The 25,955-nt window shown below is 43.7% G+C and overlaps 1 protein-coding gene across 4 annotated transcripts in view; it reads left to right on the top strand.

Moving 5' to 3' along the window:
* Positions 1 to 25,955, top strand: part of FLT4 (fms related receptor tyrosine kinase 4) — a 93,736-nt gene that overhangs the window by 31,612 nt on the left and 36,169 nt on the right. For all 4 annotated transcript variants that reach the window (XR_013835755.1, XM_079965125.1, XM_079965124.1 and 1 more), the window contains exons 3-10: positions 2,814 to 3,088; positions 9,712 to 9,824; positions 11,501 to 11,663; positions 12,921 to 13,060; positions 14,985 to 15,156; positions 16,027 to 16,144; positions 17,999 to 18,153; positions 21,306 to 21,468. Coding sequence is in view for 3 of the 4 variants with exons in the window: in XM_079965125.1 (XP_079821251.1) it covers positions 2,814 to 3,088; positions 9,712 to 9,824; positions 11,501 to 11,663; positions 12,921 to 13,060; positions 14,985 to 15,156; positions 16,027 to 16,144; positions 17,999 to 18,153; positions 21,306 to 21,468 (1,299 nt within the window). In the remaining variant the exon portion in view is untranslated. The remainder of the gene's footprint in view (positions 1 to 2,813; positions 3,089 to 9,711; positions 9,825 to 11,500; positions 11,664 to 12,920; positions 13,061 to 14,984; positions 15,157 to 16,026; positions 16,145 to 17,998; positions 18,154 to 21,305; positions 21,469 to 25,955) is intronic.

Below are 25,955 nucleotides of genomic sequence, written 5' to 3'. Positions count from 1 at the left end.
ATCACTGGAAAAGAATGGGGCCCATATCCTTCATCAGTAGCATGGCTATCCTCCCCACCAACACTTACCTCCCCCAAAGTTCGGCTCCCACATTTTTCGTTAACTTTCAATGATGTGGAAGAGCCATAGCTCAGTGGTATAGCTCATGCATTGCATGTAGAAGTTCAGTCTCTGGTGCCTCAACCCCACAGACCTAGATCCCTGCAAACCCTGCTTGTTCTGTCTGGGTGATTTGAAAGCAAACAGCGAGGACAATGGCTCAGGGGTGTGTGGACACAGTTGGTCAGTGCTGCCTGCAAACAGTGCTTTCAGTAGGGTGCTGCATCTCTTTACTTGCTCCACATCTAAATGTTGTATATGATGTCAAGCTGTAGGGCACATGGGGAAAATAGCCTTGTGGGCAAAATGGTTTCACCAAGAAGGAGATTTACCATATCATTCTTACTTACCTAGTACCATCATCTCCACTACCTTCTCCCTGCAACAGCTGCTTAATTTGAATCAAATTCCTACTTGTTCAGACATCTTTAATCTTGCCCAGCTGTGCCTAAGAGTCTCTCCTCTGGAGCATAGACCATCCTGAATGGACATGGTTCACATTAGTGAGAGCCGGGGGAGTTGAAATGCAGAAATATGCAACATCTCGGCCGTGGGGGAAAACATGGTTGGGAGGATGCTCAGAGGAGCCAGTAGGAGATTTCTGAAATAAAACATAATTATTTCAAATGAGTATGAAGCAAACGCTCTCCTCAGATTTCACTGGAGAATTGGAGATAGATTTGTTTGTCCATGTTGTAACTCAAAGAAGAATGTTCTGGCTGCTGCTTGTGAGCAGCATTTAAATTTACCTTAACCATCCCAACTTTCTTTGCAAACCTCTGAAGTTTCTGCCTGTTTGCACATGTAATATGATACTGGTTTTCGTTTACTAAGTAGCAGTAGAATATGCACAGTGCACCAACTGCTAGTTCCTGTCCAAACATTGAATCCAGAATGACTGAATATTCCCCATTCTATTTTGTTATCATCCTGACCTTGATTCCACTCCACATGCCTCACACTTTTACTTGTAGAATTTATACAAATTAGTTTCATAACTTGAGCATGTTCAGTTTTCTGTGATATTTGGGGTACCATATATCTCCAAACTGTCCTGTGCTAGTTATTGATGTGAAGAAACTTACATGTGCATTGATTAGACTACAGCACGAAAAGGAGTCTCGATGTGATTTTATACTTGCATCAGGCTTTTCATTCTGTGGTTTCAACTATGAATATATAGGCACATGAGCATTGATAAAACCACAGTGCAAAAAGGAATCTGGATGTGTTCAAGTAGTCACATCAGGATTCCTTTTTGTGGTATGATTTCATCAGTGTCTGCACATTGGCAACTAATAAACGGGGCAGGGGGTTATGTTGAAGTGAAAACTGTAACAATGCATAGCTATTGAAAGTCCAGGAAAAAACCCCCAGAAAATTAATCACTAACTCATCAGTGCAGCTCTGCCAACATGATTAGGTAATTTGGAACCCTGGAGAAAAATCTCTGGAGAAATTCATATGAGGATAACTTCACAAGCATTAAACAAAAAGATTTAAAACAAATTCCTACATAAACATGCCTTGGGCAGCTTCATTATAGAGAGGATATAAAAGATGCATGCAATTCTTATTCAAGAACTGAGAAGTAGAGCATATGGAAACTGACAGCTGAGCTCCAATAAGAGATGCATAAGAAGCTGGTACTACCAGGCCTTACTTTGTACAACATGGATAAAGCAAGTACCTAATCAGTCAGCATTCAGACAGAAGTGTGAACTTCTGCTATCTGCAGTTTGATAATCTGACTGTACAGTGGAGTCTTGTAATTGCCACAATAGAAAAGAGGGAATATGAACACACACACACACACACAGAGTCCAGCAAAGATAAGCAGTAGCCAAATATAATTAGTGGCATGAAATAACAGGATGGGCCTGCCTTCCAAAAGTGCCTGGAGGAATTTTGCCGTTGTGGATTGTCAGTTTTCCAAACTATCAGCATCTCTAGAAGCTGGGAGCCTTTAACTGGGATACTTCTGTGAGTTGGATGACACAAGGACTGTCAGCCTTCGTAATCAGACGAATGTAGTGACCACCACTTTCCCTCTTCCTCTCAGATGATGAGTGGGCCTTGCCTGTGACATCTCACTGTACTTTGGGAATGCTCACCCACCTTCAGGGTCCAGTACAGCTGCAAGGGCAGGCCCACTCTCCTTCTCCAGCTCTAAGTTGGGAGACAGGCTTAACCCTGGAAGTGCTGGACTGTGGAGAAGCTTGCAAAGCAATGAGACATCTTGCAGCTCGGCAATTCTCTCCATGGTGGCATTACATTTGTGACACTTTTTGGAAAAAACAACAACCATATATGCTGTTTTTATAGTAATAAATAATAATTAATGCTGAGAATCATACACTAAATATTTCTCACTTCTACATGCTTAGTGTGCTAGATAGAAAGGATCAAGCTTTCTTCACAGGTGAGAAGTTGTCACACTTAGGCTGTGTACACCCTCCTATTTACTCTTCATCCAGTGTGCTCCTACCACTGATTTGGAAAGCAGTGTACATACGACATGTTAGCCACACTCCACATCTATCTTGTGGATTCTATGATTCTGTATTAGAGGAGGAATGCAGCTGAATCCCTTAATTTGCAATGTGGACATTAGAAATGGAGTAGTAAAGGAATTTTAGAATGCCATACCTATTATAGAAGGCCATAGTATCACATCTAATTCTGCTTCCGTTATTCCTTTTGTTCTGGTGAAGAGGGCAGCACCCCCTGGAGTGGTCGTGGCCTGGAGGCCAAGAGGACACCGTCCAGATTGGGAAGGAGAGCGATTCAGTGGTGTTGGTGAGTCTCGACGGTGTCCAAACAGTCAAGGAAGAGGATTGTGAGGGCACTGACACAAAGCCCTACTGCAAGGTCTTGACACTGACAGGGACTCAGGCTAACGACACGGGCTACTACCGCTGTTACTACAAGTACATCAATGCCAAAATCGAGGGCACCACTGCAGTCAGCACCTATGTATTTGTGAGAGGTAAGAGGGTAAAAGACCTGCACAGCCAAAACAGATTGAACTCCAGGTGGAAGAACGTATTGGCCAAACTGCATTACAGCCTTAAAAATAATAATATTTTTTTTAATTGAAACTCTGTATTACATAGCAGGTTGCTTAAGGAAAAGCTACTTGGAGTTAAAATCATTGTGAAGAGACAGAGGTTACACTGTCCTCTGAAAGGGAAAGGTTATCGCAGTTTCAAATGATGTAAGATTGATGTGCCCATGTGCAATTTTGCCTGCCTGCCTCTATCCTGACTTACTCTATCATGGCATGGCAGTCAATTTGCAGCGTTGATACTGAGTTCCTACATCATGCTGTTAAGGCTTCTCTGTTATCTAGGTCAGTAGTTTCAGACCCAGGGAGCCCACTTTTAACCTAAACATGCATTTGGAGACCCAATTCTCCCCCCCCCTTTTTTTTTTTTCTTGTGCATGGCGGTATTGCTGCTGTTTCAGCCCACATTGGATCAGGCCACAACCCAGTCGTGGTCCCCAACCACCAATTGAAACCAAGGATTTAGGTGGCTTGGAATTACATTAAATATACATAGTTGCATATGTTGTTCTGGAAGGGCACCACCTGTACCTTTGTGCATCAGATAGAAGGGCAGTGTTAAGAGAGGCTGCAATTGCAGCTATCCAACCTATTTGCAGCAAAACTGTGTGTATGTTTACCTGAAAACTGTGTGTATGTGTATGTTTACCTGAAAACTGTGTGTATGTGTATGTTTACCTGAAAGAGCAGGAATTCTACATCATGACTGAAACTCCATGCTGCCTATGCAGACACACCGTGTTTATTGGTTTATTGTGTAGAAGACATTGAGAGGGCTGGGGAAGACTGCTCTAGATTACTCAGATGTTGCCTGTGCCCTGGGCATAAGGAATGGTGGGGGTGCACAGCACATGGTGATAGAGGCTGAGGACATACATGAAATAGTTTTTTGTTTTGTTTAGGTTTCTATGGTGAAATCGCTTTGAGTTGTTTTAGTGATTCATAAATGGAATGAAATAAATACTTTAATAATAAGAAGGGGGAACCCCAGAGTATATAGAGGAATCTTTAAGAGAAATTTGATGTTTCCCCATTCCCACCAGTTCTGAGGTGGCAAAGGTTCCTCCCGCCGCCCATCTCTAGCACCTGGTCATCCTTCACGTCTGCAAATGCTTCTCTGTATTCTGGTTTCCTCTATCATCTGCATAACAATGATTAAATCCAGGGGAGTTGAAGAGGAGTGTCAAGTCTTCTGCTGAGAACAAATCAGTATTCATCCTCTTGTGTGGGATTTCTGATTATAGGCTCTGACTAGGGGATTCAATTACACTGGTGCCTGGGGTGAATGTTTCTGTCAGGCTGGAATGCAGGAATTTTTAGTTCAATGGCACCCTAGAACCACAGCAGTGGCCTTGTCTAGGCTTTTTTGGTTGTTGTTTTTTTAAAGAGAGAAATTAAATCAATTGTTTAGAAGGGAAGGGTGAAACGCAGGAGCTGTTTTGAATAAAACTGAAGCAGAGAAGGATGAAAAACTGTAGTGCTGGAGTTAGAGAGGGTGCAGGAGGTAAAGATTCTCTTTTCCCTAATCACATACGGTTTTGCCTCTGGCACCTGAATCATAATTTGTGTGTGATATAGCTGGATCTTCCAAACTCCCTAGATTTTTGCCAGTTAATGAAGTCATGATGTGCTACGTTTTCTGCTTTTAAAAGTGTTAAAATTATCCGTTGAGTATGTCCTGTCAGTCAAGCATAATTTTAGATTAAAATTAGGAAAGATTGTGCACTAGGGGTAAAAATTCTAGACTCTCTTGTTCATATAGACCTCACTAGTGCTTTGTGATTTTTGTGACTGTGAGGACATAATTATCTAGATTTCTTTAAAACACAGAGGCTGTAGGATTCTGAGGACACTTTCTAAAGCATTCCACTTATCCAAAAAACAAATCCTAACCTTTTGTCCCCATTCACCAACTCTGTTTGTATGATCAAAAGTGGTTAGGTATGTAACTTGAAGGAGCAATCCTAATACCCAGACGGGTTTTGCTGTGCTAGCTCTTGACTGGTTCAGCAGAGAGGTCCAGATTAGACCCTTTACCCCTTCCCCACACAGGAATGTCCCTTTCTAAGGGTTTACACTGACTACCACCCACTGCTTTTAGTGAGTGCAGTGGGGAACCAGTGGGTGGACTAGAGTTTGCTCTCCCCCCCCCCACACCAAATGAAGAGGCATATCTTCCACTCTGGGGCAGTGGATTGCATGTTTGGATTGTTCTGCCATCTACCTAGTAAACTTGGGGATGAGTTTCAAAATGAGATATAATAATTCTAAAGCACAAAAATGCATTCATCTGGTTTGTGATGGCTAAGTGAAGAGCAAGCATGTGCTGTGCAGAGTGCTGTGGTGAGCCGGTCATATCTATCTGTTTCAACATAGATTGGCAAGCACCAGAAAAAAATGACAATGCAGTATTACGATTACATCTCGGTGCCCAAAATCTGCCTGTACAAGCAGTAATGAGAAACTAAAGGCCACTTCTAGTTCTATAGTTGTGGTGGTTACAATTATCAACAAGAAGATGGACGTCATCTGTGAGGTCACTAGGCAGGGTGGGGGAACCTGTTGGACTCCAACTCCCATCAGACTCAGCCAGCGTGGCTAGTGATTTGGGGAGTTGTGGTCCAACAACATTCAGAGGGCCAGCAGTTTGCCCAGCTTTGCTATAAGGGGAACCTGTGCATTCTCTGTCACTTCTCCACTCCAAATCACTCTCCTAACTTCTTTCCCCCTGCACACTTCCAATTGCATGTTTCCCCTGGCAAACTTGCATTTGGAACTGCAAAGAGAAGGAGATAGAAAGTGCCTGCATGGGCAATTTGGAACAAAGAAGGAATGAGCGAGAAGGGGAAAAAACCCTAAGCCTTGCCTAGTCTCTTCTCCAAATTCCCCACCCTCAATGCTGCTTTTCTTTATAAAGTAAACAACAGTATATTAATACAGCTTATTGACACTTATCTGATTTTCCTTTTGCACAACAATCCATTCATGGGTGGTCTTAATTTTTGCTATACTTTGGGATCAGGATATCTGACCAAAATTTGCTGGGAATCGCAACCACATGGTAGGCTCCCATGCTGCTCAGACCAACTTTCCTTGCCAGCGTCATTGACCTCAGAGGAAGGCAATGGTGTTGGTACTCAGGTGACTCCCTCTGTATGAATGTTAAAACATGGAGCACCATGGGAACCAGGAATGCAGAAGTGGTCCTGATGCCATTCCAGCATTGGCCCTTGAAATTATATGATGTGATAAGCTGATGGACAGAGTCTTCATGCTGCACTGGCCCCCAGTCCTTGCCCCACACCTCAGCCCCCAAACTCGAAGCCACACTTTAGCTTTCTCCTCCATAATAATGTTCATCATTGCTTCTTCTCACGTGCATAAATGCATGCATACATCATTTCTTTCTCCTAAGCATGTCCCCCACAAACTTACATGTGTCCCATCCCCCTGTAACTGTCCGCCCTTCAAATACTTGGAAAACAGGGAGTCAGTGTTCAAAGAGAAATTGCAATTGCTTTTGGGTTATGTGGATATTAGTGTAGATTATGGACTTTGGATATTCAGAATCCAGTCTAAATATAATATGGGCAATTAATAGTGAGCCCCTGTGGTTTGCCAGCTGAGCAACTGTTGCTGGTAGTTTAAAATAAATCATTCTCCGATAACAAACTCAAAATAACAATAGCCAGAGGCATTAGAAGTTTGGCAGGAATTTCCCCTCATGAATGTTAGTTCTCTCTTAATCTAATCTGCCCTTGGTCTTTGCTATGAACATCTGTGGCTGCTCTTCAAATACATCCTGGAGGAATATTTATATAAAAACACAGAGATGGAATAAAATCCAAAACCTCTAGTCAGGAGCACTTAGCAGCAAAGAAGCTGATGTACAACACTGCCCATGAAAATATGTCTCAATCATGACCTCGTGCTACAATTGTAGGATGGTGAAATGGGTTTCTTCTCTCAGTTTAGAGCTAACTTGCTCTTTGCTAGCATACCGGGGGCCTAAGTTGGAGATTTGTGTATATGTTACAAACTTCTGAAGAACAGCGGGAGGCAGCGTGGTTAGAATGTCAGACTAGGATCAGGAAGACCTGAGTTCAAAACCTCATTCATTATACGTAGAGTCTTGGGCCAGCTGCTATCTCTCAACCTAACCTCCCTCACAGGGTTGTTGTGAGGATAAGAAGCGGGGCAGAAAGACCAGCGTATGCTGGCCTGAGCTTCTTAGTGGAAGGTTATAAATGTAATAAGTACATTTGAGTTGTCAAAGGGATGGGGAATGGTACATTTATTGTCACTGACCTCCTAGGATAGCTTCCGCAATTTGCATCATGTCTCTAACCCTAACCCTAACCTTAAATTTCCCTTCCTTTCTCCAACTTCTCAAGGATGTCACTGTTACAAAGGCAAGAAGTGCCTTCCTCCAAGTGCTTGCTACCAAGTTTATACTTGTTTTATCTCTACATTTAAGGGTTGTGGCTCAGGGGGTAGAAGATCAGCTTATTGAGCTAGGTAGACCAATGGTCTGACTTGTTATATAAGTCTGTTTCCTATGTTCCTACACACTGAACAGCCATTTAAAAAATATTCAGACAAATGACCATTTTTCCTGTGTGAGAGTGAGAGAGAGAGAGAGAGAGAGAGAGAGAGAGAGAGAGAGAGAGAGAAAGAGAGAGAGAGAGGATATAATCAACCACTACAACAAGTTTTATTATACTATCACAGACCCAGTACAAGCGAATTAAAACGCCAAAATCATACAGTTTCTAATATTCACTGATTTAAAATACTGTATATGGTACAATGAAAACAAATCAAGATACCAAGTAAACTGACACAATCCCTTTATGGTTCTATGCAGCAGAAAAGAGAGATCTTCCATTCCAAATTGTTCCATTACATTATTTTGTTTGTGTTAGCCAATAAATAGGTAGCTAAATACCATTCACAGGTACTTCCTGGGTATTTTAGTAGCATGGGAGTATATCATTCATTCTGCTCATCTCTATGAGAATATAATGATGATAGCAGCTAGGACCTTAAAAGCGTCTGAGGCCTGAGTCCAGCACTCTCTCTGCCTTTAGGGGCAATGCTAGAGCACCGCATGGACACCCACACAGTTGTCATGCATAGGTGGGGAGCTTCACTGTAGCCCGTGAGTGACAGACATTTTAAAAAAACCACCGTCCATTTTTTCTTCTGCCTTTTAAAGCCAGATTTGTAATCTGGAGTCCACATTGACACTGGATATGACTGTGTGGGTTAAAGAAGATTGCCAGCCTCTCCACGCATGTGGAGAAGGTTCTCTGAAGCTTTCTTTGTGTCTTCATTTTAGCATTCAAATTTGTGGTTTTTTAATTGGAATTTGGGGAATAGGGGTTTTGTTGTTTCTACTATGCTAAGCTCATGGCCACAACAATGGATTTGTATAAATCAGCCTTAACTACAGGAATTCTGTAAGGAAATCTGGCCACATGCAATCCAAGTTGCCATTGAGCTATCGTATGGCTTGCTCCCCCCGCCTCCTTATTCCCTTTTCTAAAATTCTACATTGCAGGATAATCTATTAATTCCAAATATACTGAAAAAGAAAGGAGCAATAAAAATTTCTTGAATGCTTCTGTGGGGAAAAGAGTTTTCTCTTAATGTCAAGAAAGACAATAAGCAGGAGCATTCTAAGCTTGGCTGCTGATAAATTGGATTGACAAAACAGACATGAAAGGCAGCTGGCCTACTTTCCTGACTCATGTTATTGTTCTGCAAGTCAGGGCATGAAAATTGCTGAGTTATGAAGCTAAAAAGATTGGGGAAAGGCATTATTCATGCTAAAGAGATTAGCAGTATTACCCATATTCAGACTTATACTTAACTAATTTCCATCCTGTCCTTTCTCTGAGGGGCTCATAAAGGTATATATGGGGCTGTCCTATTCTGTCCTCTCAAAAACCCTATATGGGTTATTCTGCAATAGACACTTTGGTTGAGCAGAGATTTGAATCCAGATCTCCCCCTTTCAAATCAAGCACTCTGTCCATTATAACTCACATCTGAAGTGATTACTAGAACATACTACCACAGAGCACTGAATTCAAAATAAGAATTAAGCAGACAACTTAAATTAACAAAAACAGCTAAACATATTATAGCTACACACAGGTCTGCTGCCTGAGTTAATGGAAACATAGGCAGTTTCCTAAAGTTTACTATGATTCCCTTTGCTTTCTGGGTGCCCTTTCGTTGTTGTTGATCATGATGATGATTAAATGAACTGGTAACCTAAGGTTGTAATCCTATACCCTTTTTGCCTGGGAGTAACTACCACTGAAATAAGTGGTACTTATTTTTGAGTAGGCATGTATAGATTTGCACAATAAGACTGTTCATACATTTCCCATCTCATATTTGTGCCTGACTCAGTACAATGTCCTGCAGATTTTAGCTAACTTTATTTTTAAAAAAAAAAAGCAGCAAGGGGAAAAAATAACTACGGTATATTTTCCTTGTTTTCTCCAATTCTGCGGCTCTTCTTTCATTCTCAGATTATGAGCGGCCATTTATCAATAAACCAGAGGCTCTTCTTATCTACAAGAAGGAGAATATCTGGGTCCCATGCCTGGTATCTATTCCAGACCTTAACATCACTTTGCTCTCGGTAAGAAATCTCCCTGCGGGATGACTCAGGAATCTGCCTTATTTCAGTGTGAAGGGGAACAGAGAAAACACCTGGGGGTGTGTATGTGTGAAAGAAAAACAGAAAAGAAAGAAACCCACTAAAGCTGTTGTCCTTGCAAATCTGGATGAAATCCCTGGATGTAACCCCTGTGGATGTTTCCCAGTAACAGTTGTGGTTCCCCCATTTTGGATTCCCTTGCACTGCTGATTTCAGAGTCCCTTCAGATTGCTCTGAAACAGCCGCCCTCCAACTCTCATCAGCTCCAGCCAGTATGGCAAATGGTCAGGGGGAGGATGGGAACTGCAGTCCCAACAACATTACAGATTACCCATTCTCACTCTACAGTGTTAATGATCTTCTCTGAAGAGATACTCCAGCATTATAATATATTATAATCTGGAGAAGGAAGTGGAACTCCTAGGGAGGGGAGGAAAACATTTCATATATATATATTCAGTTATCTCTAAGGCTTCATTTTCTGGCACACCAGCATCAATTTATGCAGTTCTCCTTTTCTGGGGGTCGTACTCCACCTTCTGCAGGCTGTGAGAACCATTTCACATGCATTGTTCCATCAAGTATACACTTTTCTGGGAGATGCATCCAATCATAGCCCCTGATGTTTGTTCCTGTATGATGCATGTTTTTGAAAATACATCTTTGCTTACATTTTACAGTTTTACAACCTATTTGGTGCACACCCAAATACAGCATGCGAAGCAGCCCTTTGCTAAAATGCATAAGCTGCAATCTTTTAAAGGGTTTCCCAGTTCTTAACAATGCTTGAAATACAGTGGTGCCCCACAAGACGAACGCCTCGCAAGACGGAAAACCCGCTAGACAAAAGGGTTTTCCGTTTTGGAGGCACTTCGCAAAACGAATTTCCCTATGGGCTTGCTTCGCAAGACGAAAATGTCTTGCGAGTTCCTGCGGGGTTTTTTCCCTCCCCCCCCCTTTTCCTAAGCCCTAAGCCGCTTATCAGCTGATCCGCTGATAAGCCGCTTATCAGCTGATCCGCTAAAAGCCGCTAAACCGCTAATAGTGCTAGTCCGCTAAGCTGTCAATGGGCTTGCTTCGCAAGATGAAAAAAACGCTATACGAAGAGCCTCACAGAATGGATTAATTTCGTCTTCCAAGGCACCACTGTACTACAAGAGTCCTGGGAAACTATGGAAAGGACCAGCACACTATTTCATTTGCTGCTGTATTTACACTTCTCATGAAATGCAAAAAGAAACATTAGTCCTGGAAGGCCAGAACCAATTTCCATTACCTGAGGGAAATGGCAGCCTGTGCACAATGTAACCTCACCAGTGTCGTAAATTCACTCTTTGGTTCACTCCTTCACTTTTGGGCAAGCTGTCCTCTCAGCCATTTTTCTTGCCTCTTCCTCTCCTAGAATCGCAATAGTCGCATGACCAAAGCTTCATTGGAAGTACATTTGGATTTATGTTGGGGGTGTCAGTAGACACCACCCCCCTCAAAATAACCCACAGGGTCACATACTGTAACAGAAAGCTCTCTATAAGTTTGGAGGGATTTCCCCACCCCCGTCAGGTATGAAATATTGGAACTAGTCTTGAATAGCTCTTCAAAGAAATGGAGGATGCAGTAGTAATGAGCACGTCTCTTAAAAATAATTTATCTGTTTCTAGACAACCTCTCCCATATATCCGGACGGGAAGAACATTCTTTGGGACAACAAAAAAGGAATGCTGGTCCCCACTCACCTGATCAAGGACTCCTTGTTTGTTGAGTGCGAAACTTTGATTGATATGAAGCCCCGCAAATCAAGTTTCTTCCTTGTCCACATTGCAGGTGAATTTTGGAACAGAGTCAGTCACTGTGACAATCGACCTCTTGAAAGTGCTCAGGCAGTACGACAAACATTTTTCACACATGAGGCTTCCAGCCATTCTTGCTGCAGTCCCTTTGTAATGTGATTATGAAACCTGCTATGACCAGAAGGCTTGTTTTGTATTATAAATGCCTCTGGTTTGCCTGCTACATCATCAACAAACAGCTTCAATTGTCATGTCCATGGCTTCAAGCCATGATTGAAGGATTGATTTAGAAGGTGAGGAAGGCTCCAGGCACAGGCTCCATGTGCTGGTTCTGGACCTAATCACCCAGACAATCGCCTCCAGTTCCCTCTGAGCCATAGGCCCCTACAGCAGCACAATTGTCCTTACTCTTAAGGGCTTATTAGTCTTCATGCCTGGCCAAGATGCCACTAGATGTGGATAGGCATTGGCCGAGTAGTGTATCACTCCAGGAACAGGGACTGTCCCTTTAAACTTCTCCATCCATCTCAGTGAGGGCAGAAGCTGGCAACCAAGCCAAAGGTAGGAGACTTGGATGGGTTTCAGGCATCATCAGAACACGTAGTCACTGCGGAGCTGTCTGAGGTGCTGCCACTCCAACATGACCTCACCCTGCCCCTAATTCTGATAGATGCACGTTTGTGCCTAAGTACAATTGTGAAAATGCTAAATCTTACATATTAAAATCCAAAACACACATGCATTCACAATCTTGGGAACAGGCAGCCGGTGGCATCAGAGAACATTTCAGAATAAGGTAGGATGACGTGAAATGAAATTAAAGTTTAAAAATAAGGAAGCAAAATAAGCAATGTCTGGGTGCAAATAAACCCTCACATTCTATCTCTTCTATCTGCAATGGCTGTCATTGTTACCCCTTCAAATGGGCACATATTCCTTGTTCAAAATGCACTTTTTGATATGGCACACCCTCATTCCTATTACCTGCATATATCTTGTATTATTCTGTAGGATGTCAATTGACAGTTGAATAAGGAAGTAATCAACAAACTTTTAAGGCAGGAGGTTTGACCATCCAGAACCACAGTAGTTTGATAACACAGACAAATGGCTACAGAATTAAGCAAATATATGGTGGGGGGCATCTTAGACCAATGAGCCTGTGTTGTGTTGTGTGGTTTGATTTTATTTTTTTATAAATTTGTTACAATTTTGTAGCAAGAGTTCTGTTTCCCCCTCCCCCCAAGGAAAAACTGTATTTGTTTAAGTAGTTGCCTTACTTTTACACCAGGGAATGAACTTTATGACATCCAGTTGTTTCCAAGGAAGGCCATGGAGCTTCTAGTGGGAGAAAAACTATATCTCAACTGTACAGTATGGGCTGAGTTTAATTCGGGAGTTGATTTCCAGTGGGATTACCCTGCGAAACAGGTAGGAATTGACATTATCCTATTCAGTTTTTGCTTCTATGAGTGGTTTGTGTGCACTACTTTTAATTTTGGATCCATGGAGTGGAAGCAGAACACACACACATACACACTCCAATTCATGCATAGTTGACAAACCTAATTATACTGGTATAGTCACATCTGATGTTCCTTCTACTCTCTGCCTTGTTACTTGCAGCCTTCCTTTCCCCCTAAATTTACTCCCTGCAGAGAAAAAATGAAATAGCAATGCCTTCCTGAGTACATGCCAATTCAATCCAGTTGGGGCATGTTTGCGTTCACAATATCCCTGACACCTCCATCACTGTTGGGATGGGCTGCAGCTCTCTGGCACAGCATCTGCTGGTCAAGCAGAAGATCTGTGGCATCTCTAGGTAGAGCTGTGAATTGTCCCCTGCCTGAAACCCTGAAGAGATGCTGTCCGTCAGTGTAGACAGTACTGAGCTGGAGGAAGCAATGGTTCTAACTCGGTGAAAGGCAGCTTTCTGTGTCGCAACAGCCCTACTCATATGTTTAATAGAATGGGCGTAGAGAAAGATGTGTATGCCAGCCCTGCCTCAAAGGTTGCTGTCGCCGTAGGCTCCATCCCCAACATTTCTGGGACATTTTGCTGAGCAGGCTAAATGAGATCAAAGGTTTACCAAGGAAGATGTAGAGGGAAGCTCCCGTGCAGGAGTTTCTTTGGGGAAGCAAGCTAGGGTGATAGAAAAAGGAGATTTGCCTCCTCCAAGTCACAGTGAGAGTCTTTGCTCCCCTATTGACCCACCCTGTAGACTTGCCTATGCTCGTCTTCATCGCTCCTTTTTCTTCTTGACTCCTTATCTGGGAGGTAAATAATAATAATAATAATAATAATAATAATAATAATAATAATAATAAATTTATTTATTTATTTATTTATTTATTTATTTATTTATTTATTTATTTATTTATACGTACCCCGCCCATCTGGCTGGGTTTCCCAAGCCACTCTGGGCAGCTTCCAACAAAGACCAAAAATAAAATAAAATGTCACACATTAAAAACCTCCCTGAACAGGGCTGCCTTCAGATGTCTTCTGAATGCCAGGTAATTGTTTATCTCTTTGACATCTGATGGGAGGGCGTTCCACAGGGCGGGCACCACTACCGAGAAGGCCCTCTGCCTGGTTCCCTGTAACTTTGCTTCTCGTAATGAGGGAACTGCCAGAAGGCCCTCGGTGCTGGACCTCAGTGTCCGGGCAGAACGATGGGGGTGGAGACACTCCTTCAGGTATACTGGGTCAAGGCCATTTAGTGCTTTAAAGGTCAACACCAACACATTGAATTATGCTTGGAAATGTACTGGGAGCCAATGTAGGTCTTTCAAGACCATTGTTATGTGGTCTCGGCGGCCGTCCCCAGTCACCATATGTGTTTGCAGAGGTGTTCGCACTTCACATCCACACAGTTATGCAATACCTTATATGTCTGGACGTTCTTCTATGCATGTACAAAATATCCCTCCACACAGCAAGCTAAAGTGTTAGGGAAAAACTTTTTAGCCTAAAACTCTCCTTGAAATGGTGGTTTTCCTATACAGAAAGAATCCTCTTGTATGAATGAACATCCAGTCATCTGAGCTCCCTTGCTAGCTGATGTGGTTTAGCCCAGATACAAGTTTACTTTACCAGCTGGGATTAGGTTTTTGACTACTCTGTCATTCCCCTTTTAAATCAGCCTTCTCCAACCTTGTGCCCTCTGGGTATTGTTTGACTACAACTTCCCTGACTGTTTGTCTTCCGGCTGGGGTTGGTGTGAGTAGTCCAAAGTACCAGGAGGGCACCAGGTTGGGGAAGCCTGCTGCGGTAGGGAGGGCGTACTCCAAGCTTTATATTGCCTAATATCTTATATGTTTATTCTTTTCCTTCTGTTGCCTTCTTCTGGCAGATGAACCGGAAAGTCACAGAACTGCCTGAGAGGCGCTCCCAGCAGACACACACTGAACTTTCCAGCATCTTGATCATCCAAAATGTGAGCCTACAAGACCTGGGAAAATATACATGCAAGGCTAGCAATGGGGAGCAAGACTTGAAGGAGAGCATAGATGTCATCGTACATGGTAAAAACCATTAACTCAGGATAAGAAAACCTTGTAGGTGCTTCTGGTGTGTTAGCATGGTGGCAAACAGTTTAAAGGCAGCTGGTGTCTTTGTGAAACAGTGGAGATCAGACATGATAAAGGAAGCAGTGGAGAACTTCCTGTGAAGACTGACCTTTTGTCCTCTGTTCCCTGCCATATGAAAACGTGTGTGTGTGTGTGTGTGTGTGTGTGTGTGTGTGTAAGTGTGTAAGAAAGAGGGAGAGAAATGCTCCTGCTAGACAACAGCAAAGGATACTGTATGTTCCCAGGAGTAACCTGACATGATTCTGAGTTAAGTCATGCTGGTACTGATACCAAACTCCATATTATCACTGAGATGTCAGAACAGATGTTCCCTTTCTCTCTAAGGACTGCCATTTTTATAGCAGCTGAAACTGTCCACTTGCCCTCCTTATGCCTATGTCATTCTATAGGTAGTAACTATAAACTAACCACCAACCATACAATGGAAACTTTTTCTTGAGCTGAAAAGTTCTGGCAAAGGTAGCGGTAAGGGTTAGTTAAAATATCCATCCGATGCAAGGTTATTTGCAGGATAAGGCATGGTAGCATTGTCAACGTTTAAGAAAGACAGGTCCCTGTACCTTCACAGAACAAACTATGAATCATTGTGAACAACTGTTCTCATGTCTGCACAAATGCATGGATACACAGATTCAGTATCTAATGGGCATCTGTGCATACGTGATGTTTATTTCCAAGCAGTGCATACTTCTACTATGTGTATGGATTAATGCTATCTAATCTCTGCTGTAGCTCCAGCATGCTCATCTCACAGCTTTCACCCTGCTTTCTTCTTCTTCTCTCTTATCTGTCTGGTTTTCACAGAGAAACCCTTCATCAATGTGGAGTGGAGGAAGGGTCCAGTGATTGAAGCAACAGCGGGAGATGAAATGGCGAAGCTGCCGGTGAAAGTGGTTGCCTACCCCCAGCCTGAGTTCCAGTGGTAATGCACTCCCCCTCTTAGCATATGGGCTTAGCAGGCTTCAGGGCTGACTGTGATGGGATAAGGGGCTACTCGTGCATAAGCGGTTAAGCCCTCAAGGCTTTGCAATCAGTTTCTAAACTCTCCCAGTCCGCGGAGCCATGGATGCATGGCTCCCTCAATCGCTGGCAGAATCCGTCAGTGGGCGCTTCCGGAATTTACGCCAACGTAAGAGTTCCTTGACGGAAACTCTCCTTCTGGATTCTCTGCGTGACAGTTTCCTGCGCGGAGTAGGCGTCCCCAGCAGAGGTCCTGAGACCTCTCCGCTGTTCTCACTGGAAGTATCTTGGAGCCATCCCTCCAACTGAGTTTCTGCAGGAACTCTCTCTCTCCCCCTGCTGGTTCCTTCCTCAGCATCCGAGGGTCTCCTAGCCTCCTTGAGCCCTTCCACCACCTGACTCTCCGATGGCAGTTCCCTGACACTGACCTTTGTAGAGAAGGGGAAAAGAGGAGGAGAAAGGCCCCTGTCTTGCTGAAATCGATTTTGTGAGAGGAGTGACACTGCCCTCCCACACGGCTTGAGGGTTCTGATTTGGAGGTCTGTTTCAAAACCTGAGCGATTCTTCTTGACTGCCGTGATCCTTAAGCTTGACTCATTACCCACCATTTTAACATTGTATAGCAAAGCAGGCTATTCTTTGCCCCGGAGACATAAAAATTCTTCCTCATCTTTTCTCCAGAGTTCTGGCAGACGTTAGAGGCAGGGAGAAACAATCTTTCTCATCATTCGCTTTGTTGGCAAACGCACGCCACACAAACACACAAATGTTCTCCACCCACACACAAGTGCTGTCTCACATTCCCTGTGGCTATGTAAACACCTGTTAACACTTTCAGAAAGCTGATGCCCTCCTGACTAAGGGAAAGTCGTGGAATCTGGTACTGAGGTGGCAAGTGTTTGGGTCTAGACTTGCACCTCAGTCCCAGTCAGAGGGGATAATAGCTGAGCTCCCTGGGGGTGCCACATATATCCTGATCTCATTCTGATCAGCCAGTGGATTCCATCTCTCACAAACTCACTTCATTCTGTCATATCAGCTTGTGCTGTGTGTAAAATTATAAGTAGTATAAGCCCTTCACTTCAGCCCCTTGCTCAGCTATGTAGCAATGACTTGCCATAAATGGCACTTTTGCAAGATACCACAAGGCAGTGAAGTGTCATTTCATAAGGGCAGGACACGCCTGTCATTTTAAATTTCTCTCCTTTTTTTCCTCTCCCTTTTTTCCAATCTCACAGTCAGTTCTCCATACTTCCATTTCAGTTTACAATTAAAAAAAAAATTCTCATGAAAATTTATCAGAATTTTAGTACGCACTTCTCATATGTACATTTTTACAATTTTACCTATTAAACACAATTTTGCAAGTGATTTTCCGTAACATTTTTGGATGTTATCTTCACTAACGTATGTATTTTTAAATGCACATATTTACCCTTGCATATACATTTTTTAAAAACATTCTTTGGTTTGATAATGCATTGCAAAATTTGGAGAAGTGTGGATTTTGAGGAAAAGCTGTGTTTTGGGATCTTGTATTGTTTTGAGAAATGCAAATTAAGTAATTTGACATTACATTGCAAACCTAATTTCCCCTGCATTTTATACATCTGAATTTTGCCTTGGGTGGTTGTCCCTTTGTGTTTTCCCTTTGGCCAGAAAACGCAGCAAGCTTTTCCTGGAAGGGGAGGAATTCGTGAGAGGCCTCCCTTTGAGGAAGTGCCTCCTGCCATGGACTGAAGCCCTGTGACTGCCTTTTGGGAGGAACGTGCTAATCCACACACACCTCTCTCTTTCTCTCTCTGCTTCTGCCCAGGTTTAAGGATGGAAGGTTAATTTCCAACAGGCAGTCTCAATATTCCCTGCAGATCAAGGATGTGGCAGAGCAGAACTCTGGCTCCTACACGTTGGTTCTGAAGAACGGGCCGGCTGGACTGGAGAAGAGCATCAGTCTCCAGCTGGTGGTCAACGGTAAGGAGGTTGGACTAATGGGAGAGGAATGTCCTGAAACCCTGTGCAGTTCGACAGATGTTTGTACCTGATGTCATTTGGACTTGTGTGGTTGTTTATTTTAACAAGTCCGTGCTATAGAGGATGGAGGCCATAGTCCTTTGCCCCTCACCCCTGGCCCCAGTCCAAATTGGCCCCATGTGCATGTCATTGGCAAGAGGGGAGCTGGCTCTGTCTGGGAACATGGCAAGGGCAAAAGGGTTGGAACCCTTCTTCTCCCCACACAAGGCTGAACAATGAGGATGACATTGCATCTAGAATGACTCCTTATCTGTTTGTGTTATCTTTCCCTCTCTGGGACTTCTCTGTCCTTTCAGATCAGAAAGTTATAAAATGAATGCCATTGGGTCAATGGGTTTTTTTAAATAAAAAATATAATATAATATGATGAGTAGGGCAAAGAAAGGGTGTCAGGTTTGGAATGGGGGGACCCTCTGTTCAAATACCGTTTCCTACTGCACATAATGGCAGCAGATCCATGTCTCAGGATTTGATTGCCACCAAAATCCCTATATAAAAAGGTTTAGTGCAGGCAGGTGGGAGAAACTAAAATCTTCTCCCACCTCCATGTTCCCACCCCCACTGACACTGCATTCTAAACAAAGTTCTCTTTCATTGGGGCTTTGTTACTATTGCCAAGGAAAGGCTAAAAGGTAATTTGGAGGTGGGGGAAACAATTTCACTTCTCCCCCCCCCCTGCACATTAAATCCCCCCTCCCTGCCCTTCTCTGCTTTGTAGGGATTCAGCACCACCAGTCTGGGTCACATTGTATTTGGCCAGGGGTAGGCAACCTAAGGCCTAGCGGCCGGATGCGGCCCAATTGCCTTCTCAATCTGGCCCGCGGATGGTCCGGGAATCAGCATGTTTTTACATGAGTAGAATGTGTCCTTTTATTTATTTATCTGGGTTATTTGTGGGGCATAGGAATTCGTTCATTTTTTTTTTCAAAATATAGTCTGGCCCACAACATGGTCTGAGGGACAGTGGACTGGCCCATGGCTGAAAAAGGTTGCTGACCCCTGTATTTGGCCCTCAGTAGCAGCAGACAGAAGAGTGAAATGTGGGAGGGGTATGAGGAGTAAAATTGGGGGGGGGGTCTCATTCAGGCTACCAAAGGATCTGCAGTCTTCTGACTCCATGATGTCAATGCACAAGAAAGAATTGCAATTAGTGAGTTTTCCTGGAGCTAGTCCAGCATCCATAACATGCCTGGCAGTCACATCACTGTTGTGTTTATAGAGGAAGAAAATAACTTCCCAGTGTTTTAAATTAGGATTGGGCAGAAGGTAGATTGGGATCTAATGGCAGACCTTTGGATGATTTGCAGTAGATCAGCAAGGGCTTCTGATTCCCAGCTGTCTAACAATAGCAACAGTTTAAACTCTGCACACCCTCACCCCATGCACCAAATTAGTTGAAAAAGAACACCAGGAGCAGGATTCTCCTAACAATCCCTGTCAGCAGAAGCCCTGAACAAGTACTTTTGCCTGTGCAATGGGACTTCCCCACCTCTCCTCCCACCCACCATGAACTTGGTTCAGAGGGGGCTGGAGAACTCCAAGAACAGCACACTGAGGCAGAAGAGGGGGGTCATTCTGCAAGCTGAATTGCTTGCACACTTGGAAGTCTATAATAGTGCAGTATTGAATTCCACCCAATGAATGGGTGTTTTGTGTGAAGGACTTGTGAGCTTGGTTATGGGAACTGCTCATTCATTCCTAGACTGAGCATGTGCTCAGAGGCTCCTTGTTCCTTAATTCTGAACTTACATCCACGTACCTGATCCACTAATTTGCACCTGGTTCTGGTTGGTGGTCCTTGAAGTTGTAGTAGAAAACAAAGTAGATCTCGCAAGCCTGACACCCACCCAGCCGTACTCTAAATGCACCCATAACTTAAGCTCAGGTTATTTTATCCATTGCATTTAGTAGATAATTTCTTAAATGAGAGGTGTGCCAGGTAATTGTACATTACCTGCTGGTAGTTCAGCATTTGCTTGCTCTCCTGTAACAGTTGCCCTCAAGCAATGATGTGTCATTCTCTTCCTCAAAACAATGACTTCCAACAGGGGCAGGGAAAGACCAACGTACACTGCCTCCATAGTGCTATCCTGCTTAATAGAAGGCAGCACCAGCATTGGCCTGTGGGGTGGGGTGGAGCTGCAGATCCACCCTCACAATGCCAGCATCACTTACATTGCACCTTACCTGTATGCAACCTCCCCACCCCTTCCCCACTCTCGCCTGGTAAGCAGCAACAACCTTGCTGCTGGGAAGCTAGTGTTGCAGCTCCACCACACTGGGTGAGGCACTTTTGGACAGAACATGGCACTGGTGAGGTTGAGGCTGTACAGGAGCACCAGCTGAACCAATCAGGTGATCCCACCCTGACATTGCTGCCCCACTCCAGCCCTGCCCAGGTGAGCTGCAGTGACATCAGTGCTGCTGGGACCTAGAGCAATTCTAAGGGAGAGGAAGGAGTATAATTACTACTACTACACAGCAGCAACACGAGGTTGGGAGGGGAGGGAGAAGATTGACGGAGATAGTGTGGGTCAGGGGTCTGCAACCTGCAGCTCCGGAGCCGCATGTGGCTCTTTTACACCTTTGCCGCGGCTCCGGGGAGGGGAGGAGGCGCATTGTGCGCCCCGACACTCCCCACTGTGGCGGGCGCTGTACTGGCTGTGATGTCGCATGGGGGTGGTGCGTGCGTTAGTCACCTGCCCGCCCGCCCGCTACATTGTAAGGGGCATGTACGCTGGTCACTGCATTGAAAGGGGGCATGTACGCTGGTCACTGTTTTGAAGGGGAGTGAAGAACACACACACAAAAAAAAGGTAACTTGTTAATTTAACGTTTATTTCTATGAGGAGGACTAATTCTGAGGGGTTAAACAAAGAAATAATAAAAAAGTGACAAAAAAGCTATTTTTATAATGACGAGTTTTGCAGCTCCCAGTTTTTTTTTCTTCGGAAACGGGTCCAAGTGGCTCTTTTTGTCTTAAAGGTTGCAGACCCCTGGTGTGGGTGATTATTGGCAGAGAGAGTTAGCAGAGGCAACCATCCCAGAACAGTTATTACTTACAAAGCTGATCAACATTCTTCTTATTTCAGTTCCTCCACAAATCCATGAGAAAGAAGCAACTTCACCCAACATCTATTCCCGTAAAAGCCGACAGGTGCTCACCTGCACTGTGTATGGCATCCCAGCACCAGAGAAGATCCAGTGGCAGTGGAGGCCTTGGACACCCTGCCCAATGTTCTCCCGTCACAATCTGTAAGTGACTGGCCTCCTTTGATCTTTGCCGTGTTCTTGATGCTGTAGCAAGGGAGGAAGACCTTGGCATGTTTCTTCATGCAAATGCATATGAGATGGTCACCGCAAGAGGGTCACTAGGGATGTGCATTGGATGAATGCCAAAGCGGGCTACTTCGGACAGATTTCAGGCATCTCCGAGCTAAAGTGGTATCTCTTCAGTATGCCCCAAACCGAAGTGGGATTTGGGGCACTTCAGTTATTTGGATATTTAAAATGTTGCTGGTTATGTTGTAGAGGTGTCCCTAGGAAAGTATACCATTTTCATAATAAAATAGTTGCCCACAAAACCAGAGGGAGAGAAGCAAATCCCTTTTAGTTCTTCCCATCCTCAAAAAGCACCCAGCACAAAAAACATTTTGTATTTTGGCAGGTTTCTTACAAAGAGGGGGCTGTCTGGTGTATGCTATTTGCATACAGATTGCATACAAAATAAGAGGGGAGCTTAAGTGATTTCTTTTTTGACCATCCTAAAATGGAAAAGCCTGCCCTTGCAGGAAAACCACTATGGCTAGATTAAAAAGTGCCAGAGTACATCCTCTCAGAAAAGGCAAACAAGAGAGCAAATTTCATACACTTCTGCCAAAAGGTAAAATAATTGTAGAGAATTCTGGTTTTGTTTTTAAAGGTGCCTAGTACAAAAACTAATGGAACTATTTGGCAGGCTTTATCCGCTAAGCCTTGAAATTTAATGCAAGTCCATTAAAAATGAAACTGTTTTTTTATTTTCCTATTTGTTCCTTGCAAATTTGGATTTGGACCCAAATCAAAATGGGTAGCCTCCGTGTTGCTGTTGCTAACTGTTGCTGTTGCTGCTGTTGCTGCTGTTGCTGCTGCTGTTACTTGCCTACCCTTCACTTTAAGGTGCCAGGACAGGCTACAACAATTAAAACACAATGTTAAAAATGGATTAAAACAACTTACAGTAACAGAAATGAAGCCATTTGTGTGCAGTGGCTTCTTGCACTTACAGGACAATATTTCTCCACACTGCCTTTTGGAGAACATTTGTAGTGGCATGGAGAGTGGTGTACCTGTCCATTTGAAGGGCATGCCATAATGTTGGCCAGGAGCTAAATGCAGCCTGTTCCTTCACTTTAAAACCTATGACTAAGACCTATCGGTAATTCAAATGTCATAATAAGCTGTTATTTTCACCTTGATCTCAGAGAGGTATTATTGTCCAGCATCTGTAGGTGAAAGTACAAATGGTGGTCCTTGTGCAAGAGCATCAGTTTTTTATTCATATGAGTGGAGCAGACAATGAGGTTTACCCTCCTGCCTGCATCTTCTAGTCCCAAGAGAGGGGGCTATTCATTTGGCCCACAAAATTCTCCCTCCTTATGGGTGTGACTGGGGTGGCATGAAACCTGACTACTGGAAAAGAGATTCCATGCTTCTCTAGCAACTAATTGTGCCATGGGGGTGCGTTTTAGATTTCTCATGGAGCAACACAAAGGAGCAGGGTTAAGAGCAGGGGTTTAGACAGGTTTTTCTTCTGGTGTTGAATATGTAAAGATGTTGCTGATTACTCCTGCATAGAATCATCCTGCTAGTGCTTTTCCTTTGATTTCTCTGGCCACTGAGGACTGAACTATTGGCTTAGGTCCAAACTAGGCATGCCATGGGAGATTCAAGAACTGGATGTCTCATTTTTCCAAAGAAAGACAAGCAGCTACAGAGGGCTCATATTTGGATTGAAACTGCTGTGTTTGGGAAGGGAGAACATAGCAGTATTGTATGCGTAGATGTACATTTTTGCCCTCAGAGTTGATTTAAATCAGGGAAATGTAATGCAGGCACAGAGGTGTTAAAAAGCAAAACAATTTCCCCACAACATGGCAGTGACAATCTGAATGAGGGGCCCTGTGGCTACTTTTAAATATTTTTAAAAGCTGGGGAACCTGAGCCCATAACTCCTGCATCAATTTCAAGTTTGGCCCTTCCGTGTCTGAAAACTGGTTAGGATCTAGGCCTAGTTTAAAGTAGAGCTGAGAAGCAATTGTTCACAAACATGAACAGGCCAGCAGCTGCATGAAAAGGCAATTTGTAAAGTGGACTCAACTCAGCCATTTGACAGAACAAGAACGAGAAATGCAGTGGTCTAACATGAAGAATCGCCTATAAATAAGTGGCTCTTCAGTCTTCACAGACATCTATCAAACCAAAGCTGCTTTGCCTGGTGCAGTTTGCACCATCTTAGGAAGCTGTAGAGATTTGTTAGCCTATTCAAGAGATTTGTTTCTGAGCATGCTAGTGGCAGAACTCAAAACCTGCCTGCTGCTTGTCTGCAGGGACAATGAAGGCAAAAATTATTACAATGGCAGAGTTGTGAGGTTTTCAATGTGTGTGGGTTTTTCCTGCAGAAAATTTATGTAGCTGCCAGAAAATGTCTAGGTAGGAAGTGGCATCTAAGGCGTTTAATACTCTATTTAACAGAAACAGACTTAGAAAGATCGATGGGAGTCTGATACAAAGTTTTACAAAGATGTGTTTCAATGCCCTTGTTGCTTACCAGAACAATATCTCATAAAAACAAATCTATATGAGTACTGCTGTATAATTCATGCACCTCAGAAGGTTCTAGTAGTGCTAATAGATAAAGGGGTTTTTTTAATAGTCAGAATGCAGAGTGAGATGATCCAGTGGTTGTTGAAAATAAAACTAGATAAGAATATGTTTGGACCCCAAAGTGTTGGTGCAATGAAAAAAGGGGTATACTATATAAAGAATTCCCTAGATGCCAAAATCCAAGTTTGGGGCAAGTACAGAAAAAGCTGCACAGGCAGTAAAACCTGGATTAGTTACAGTAGTGAAAGTTCCCAAATTATTGGTATAGGAACTCAAGAGTGGCTTGTTAGAGCCATGTGGCTAAGTTGGAGCAACCAGTTTAGCATCTTCACATGCTGAGCTTCTCCCACAGACTAGGAAGAAACGATAGGCTTGATTACCTAGTTCCTCCCAAGGTGAGGGGAAGTGGGCATAACTAAGCCTGGCAAAACAGCTTACTCTATAGTATTAACCCCTTCATGTGTTAATTAGACTTAAGCAAGTTGGTTATATGAGGCTGGCTATCCCACACAAAGAACTTATGTTACTTCAGTAAATTCCACAAAGGCAGAAGCTTGAAATCGCAAATCTGTCAAAGTAAAGTGTGAAAGCCTGCAAAAATGACTGAACAGTATGTTACCCCAGCAGTGGAACGTACGCTCCTGCCACCTAAATTGGGTGCATAGGGCATGCCCTAAGGGGGCAGGGGCGGTGGGAGCCTGCTGTGCCCAGCCAGGCATGATAATGCTGCCTTGGCAGCATCCTCACACAGCACTGCCCGGCCGAGGAGAGGGGCAGCAACACTGCTGCTGTGACTATCCTCCTTCTCTCCGCCTCCCGGGTCAGACCTGGCCCAGGAGCCGGAGACAGGCCCAATAAGGGAGTCTGGGAGGGGCGCCTAGTCATGCCCCTCTCTAAACTGTGCCCAGGGCCATGCTCCCCACACACTGTACCTCTGTGTGACCCCAAGATCATATTTGATTCAAAGTGACGATGAAGATTCAGTAAAAGCTGAGTGAATGTAGAAGTAGCAGATTCACGCAAGTTAAAGTCATAAGGCAGAATGTATGGAGCTGTTGTAATACTAAGTGATAGAAAGACTCATAAAAAGTTTTGGACTCCAAGTTGCCTGTGACTACATCAAGAAGCAGAGAGATAAAAAAAGCCCATTAGATTGGGAGAAGAAGAATGTGTGAGAGAAAGAGAGAACAAGAATACGAAACAAAGTGGTCCACTTTGTTTCGACTCTGTGGAGGGAAACAGTTCTTGGAAACATTAACACAGAATTGAAACATAGGGCAGCAGCCATTTAATAAATGAGAATTTTACTGGCCTTCAGCATTTTAACTCCAAAACAAACCCCTTAGTGCAACAGTTCTGAGAATGTGAAGTAGGCCTGTCTCCAAGGAAACTTGGGCAGCTTGCTAAGAAAGGCTTGAACTGCTTGTTTTCTCCCAGACTGTTTAGTATCTGTGCTTCAACTGGGTGAGATGCAGGGTGCTTATTTTCCCTGTCCCAAACAATGTAGCCCAAAGAGCTGTGCAGGCTGCTAAAAAGGTAAAGGACCCCTGACAGTTAAGTCCAGTTGTGAACGACTCTGGGGTTGCGGCGCTCATCTCACTTTACTGCATAGCTGTCAACTTACAGATTTGAAAATAAGGGACCAGCAGCCTTGAAAATAAGGGACCAGTAGCCAAAATAAGGGACCTGCAGCCTCACCTGTTCCAGGCACTCCAGTCTTCCTGTCCTCCTGCAGTCTGGTCAAACTCATGCTGGTAGCTTCGAGAACACTGTCCAACCAACTTTGTAACCAGAGGTTCAACTGAATAGAATCTGAATCACATGCACCACAAGGCCTATGCAGCCTCAACTTAAGATGGCTCCCCGGTCTGGCTTTG

The sequence above is a fragment of the Podarcis cretensis genome (genome assembly GCF_951804945.1).
Source record: "Podarcis cretensis genome assembly, chromosome: 2".
Lineage (NCBI taxonomy): Eukaryota > Metazoa > Chordata > Lepidosauria > Squamata > Lacertidae > Podarcis > Podarcis cretensis.
This window is presented reverse-complemented; position numbering and strand designations above follow the sequence as displayed.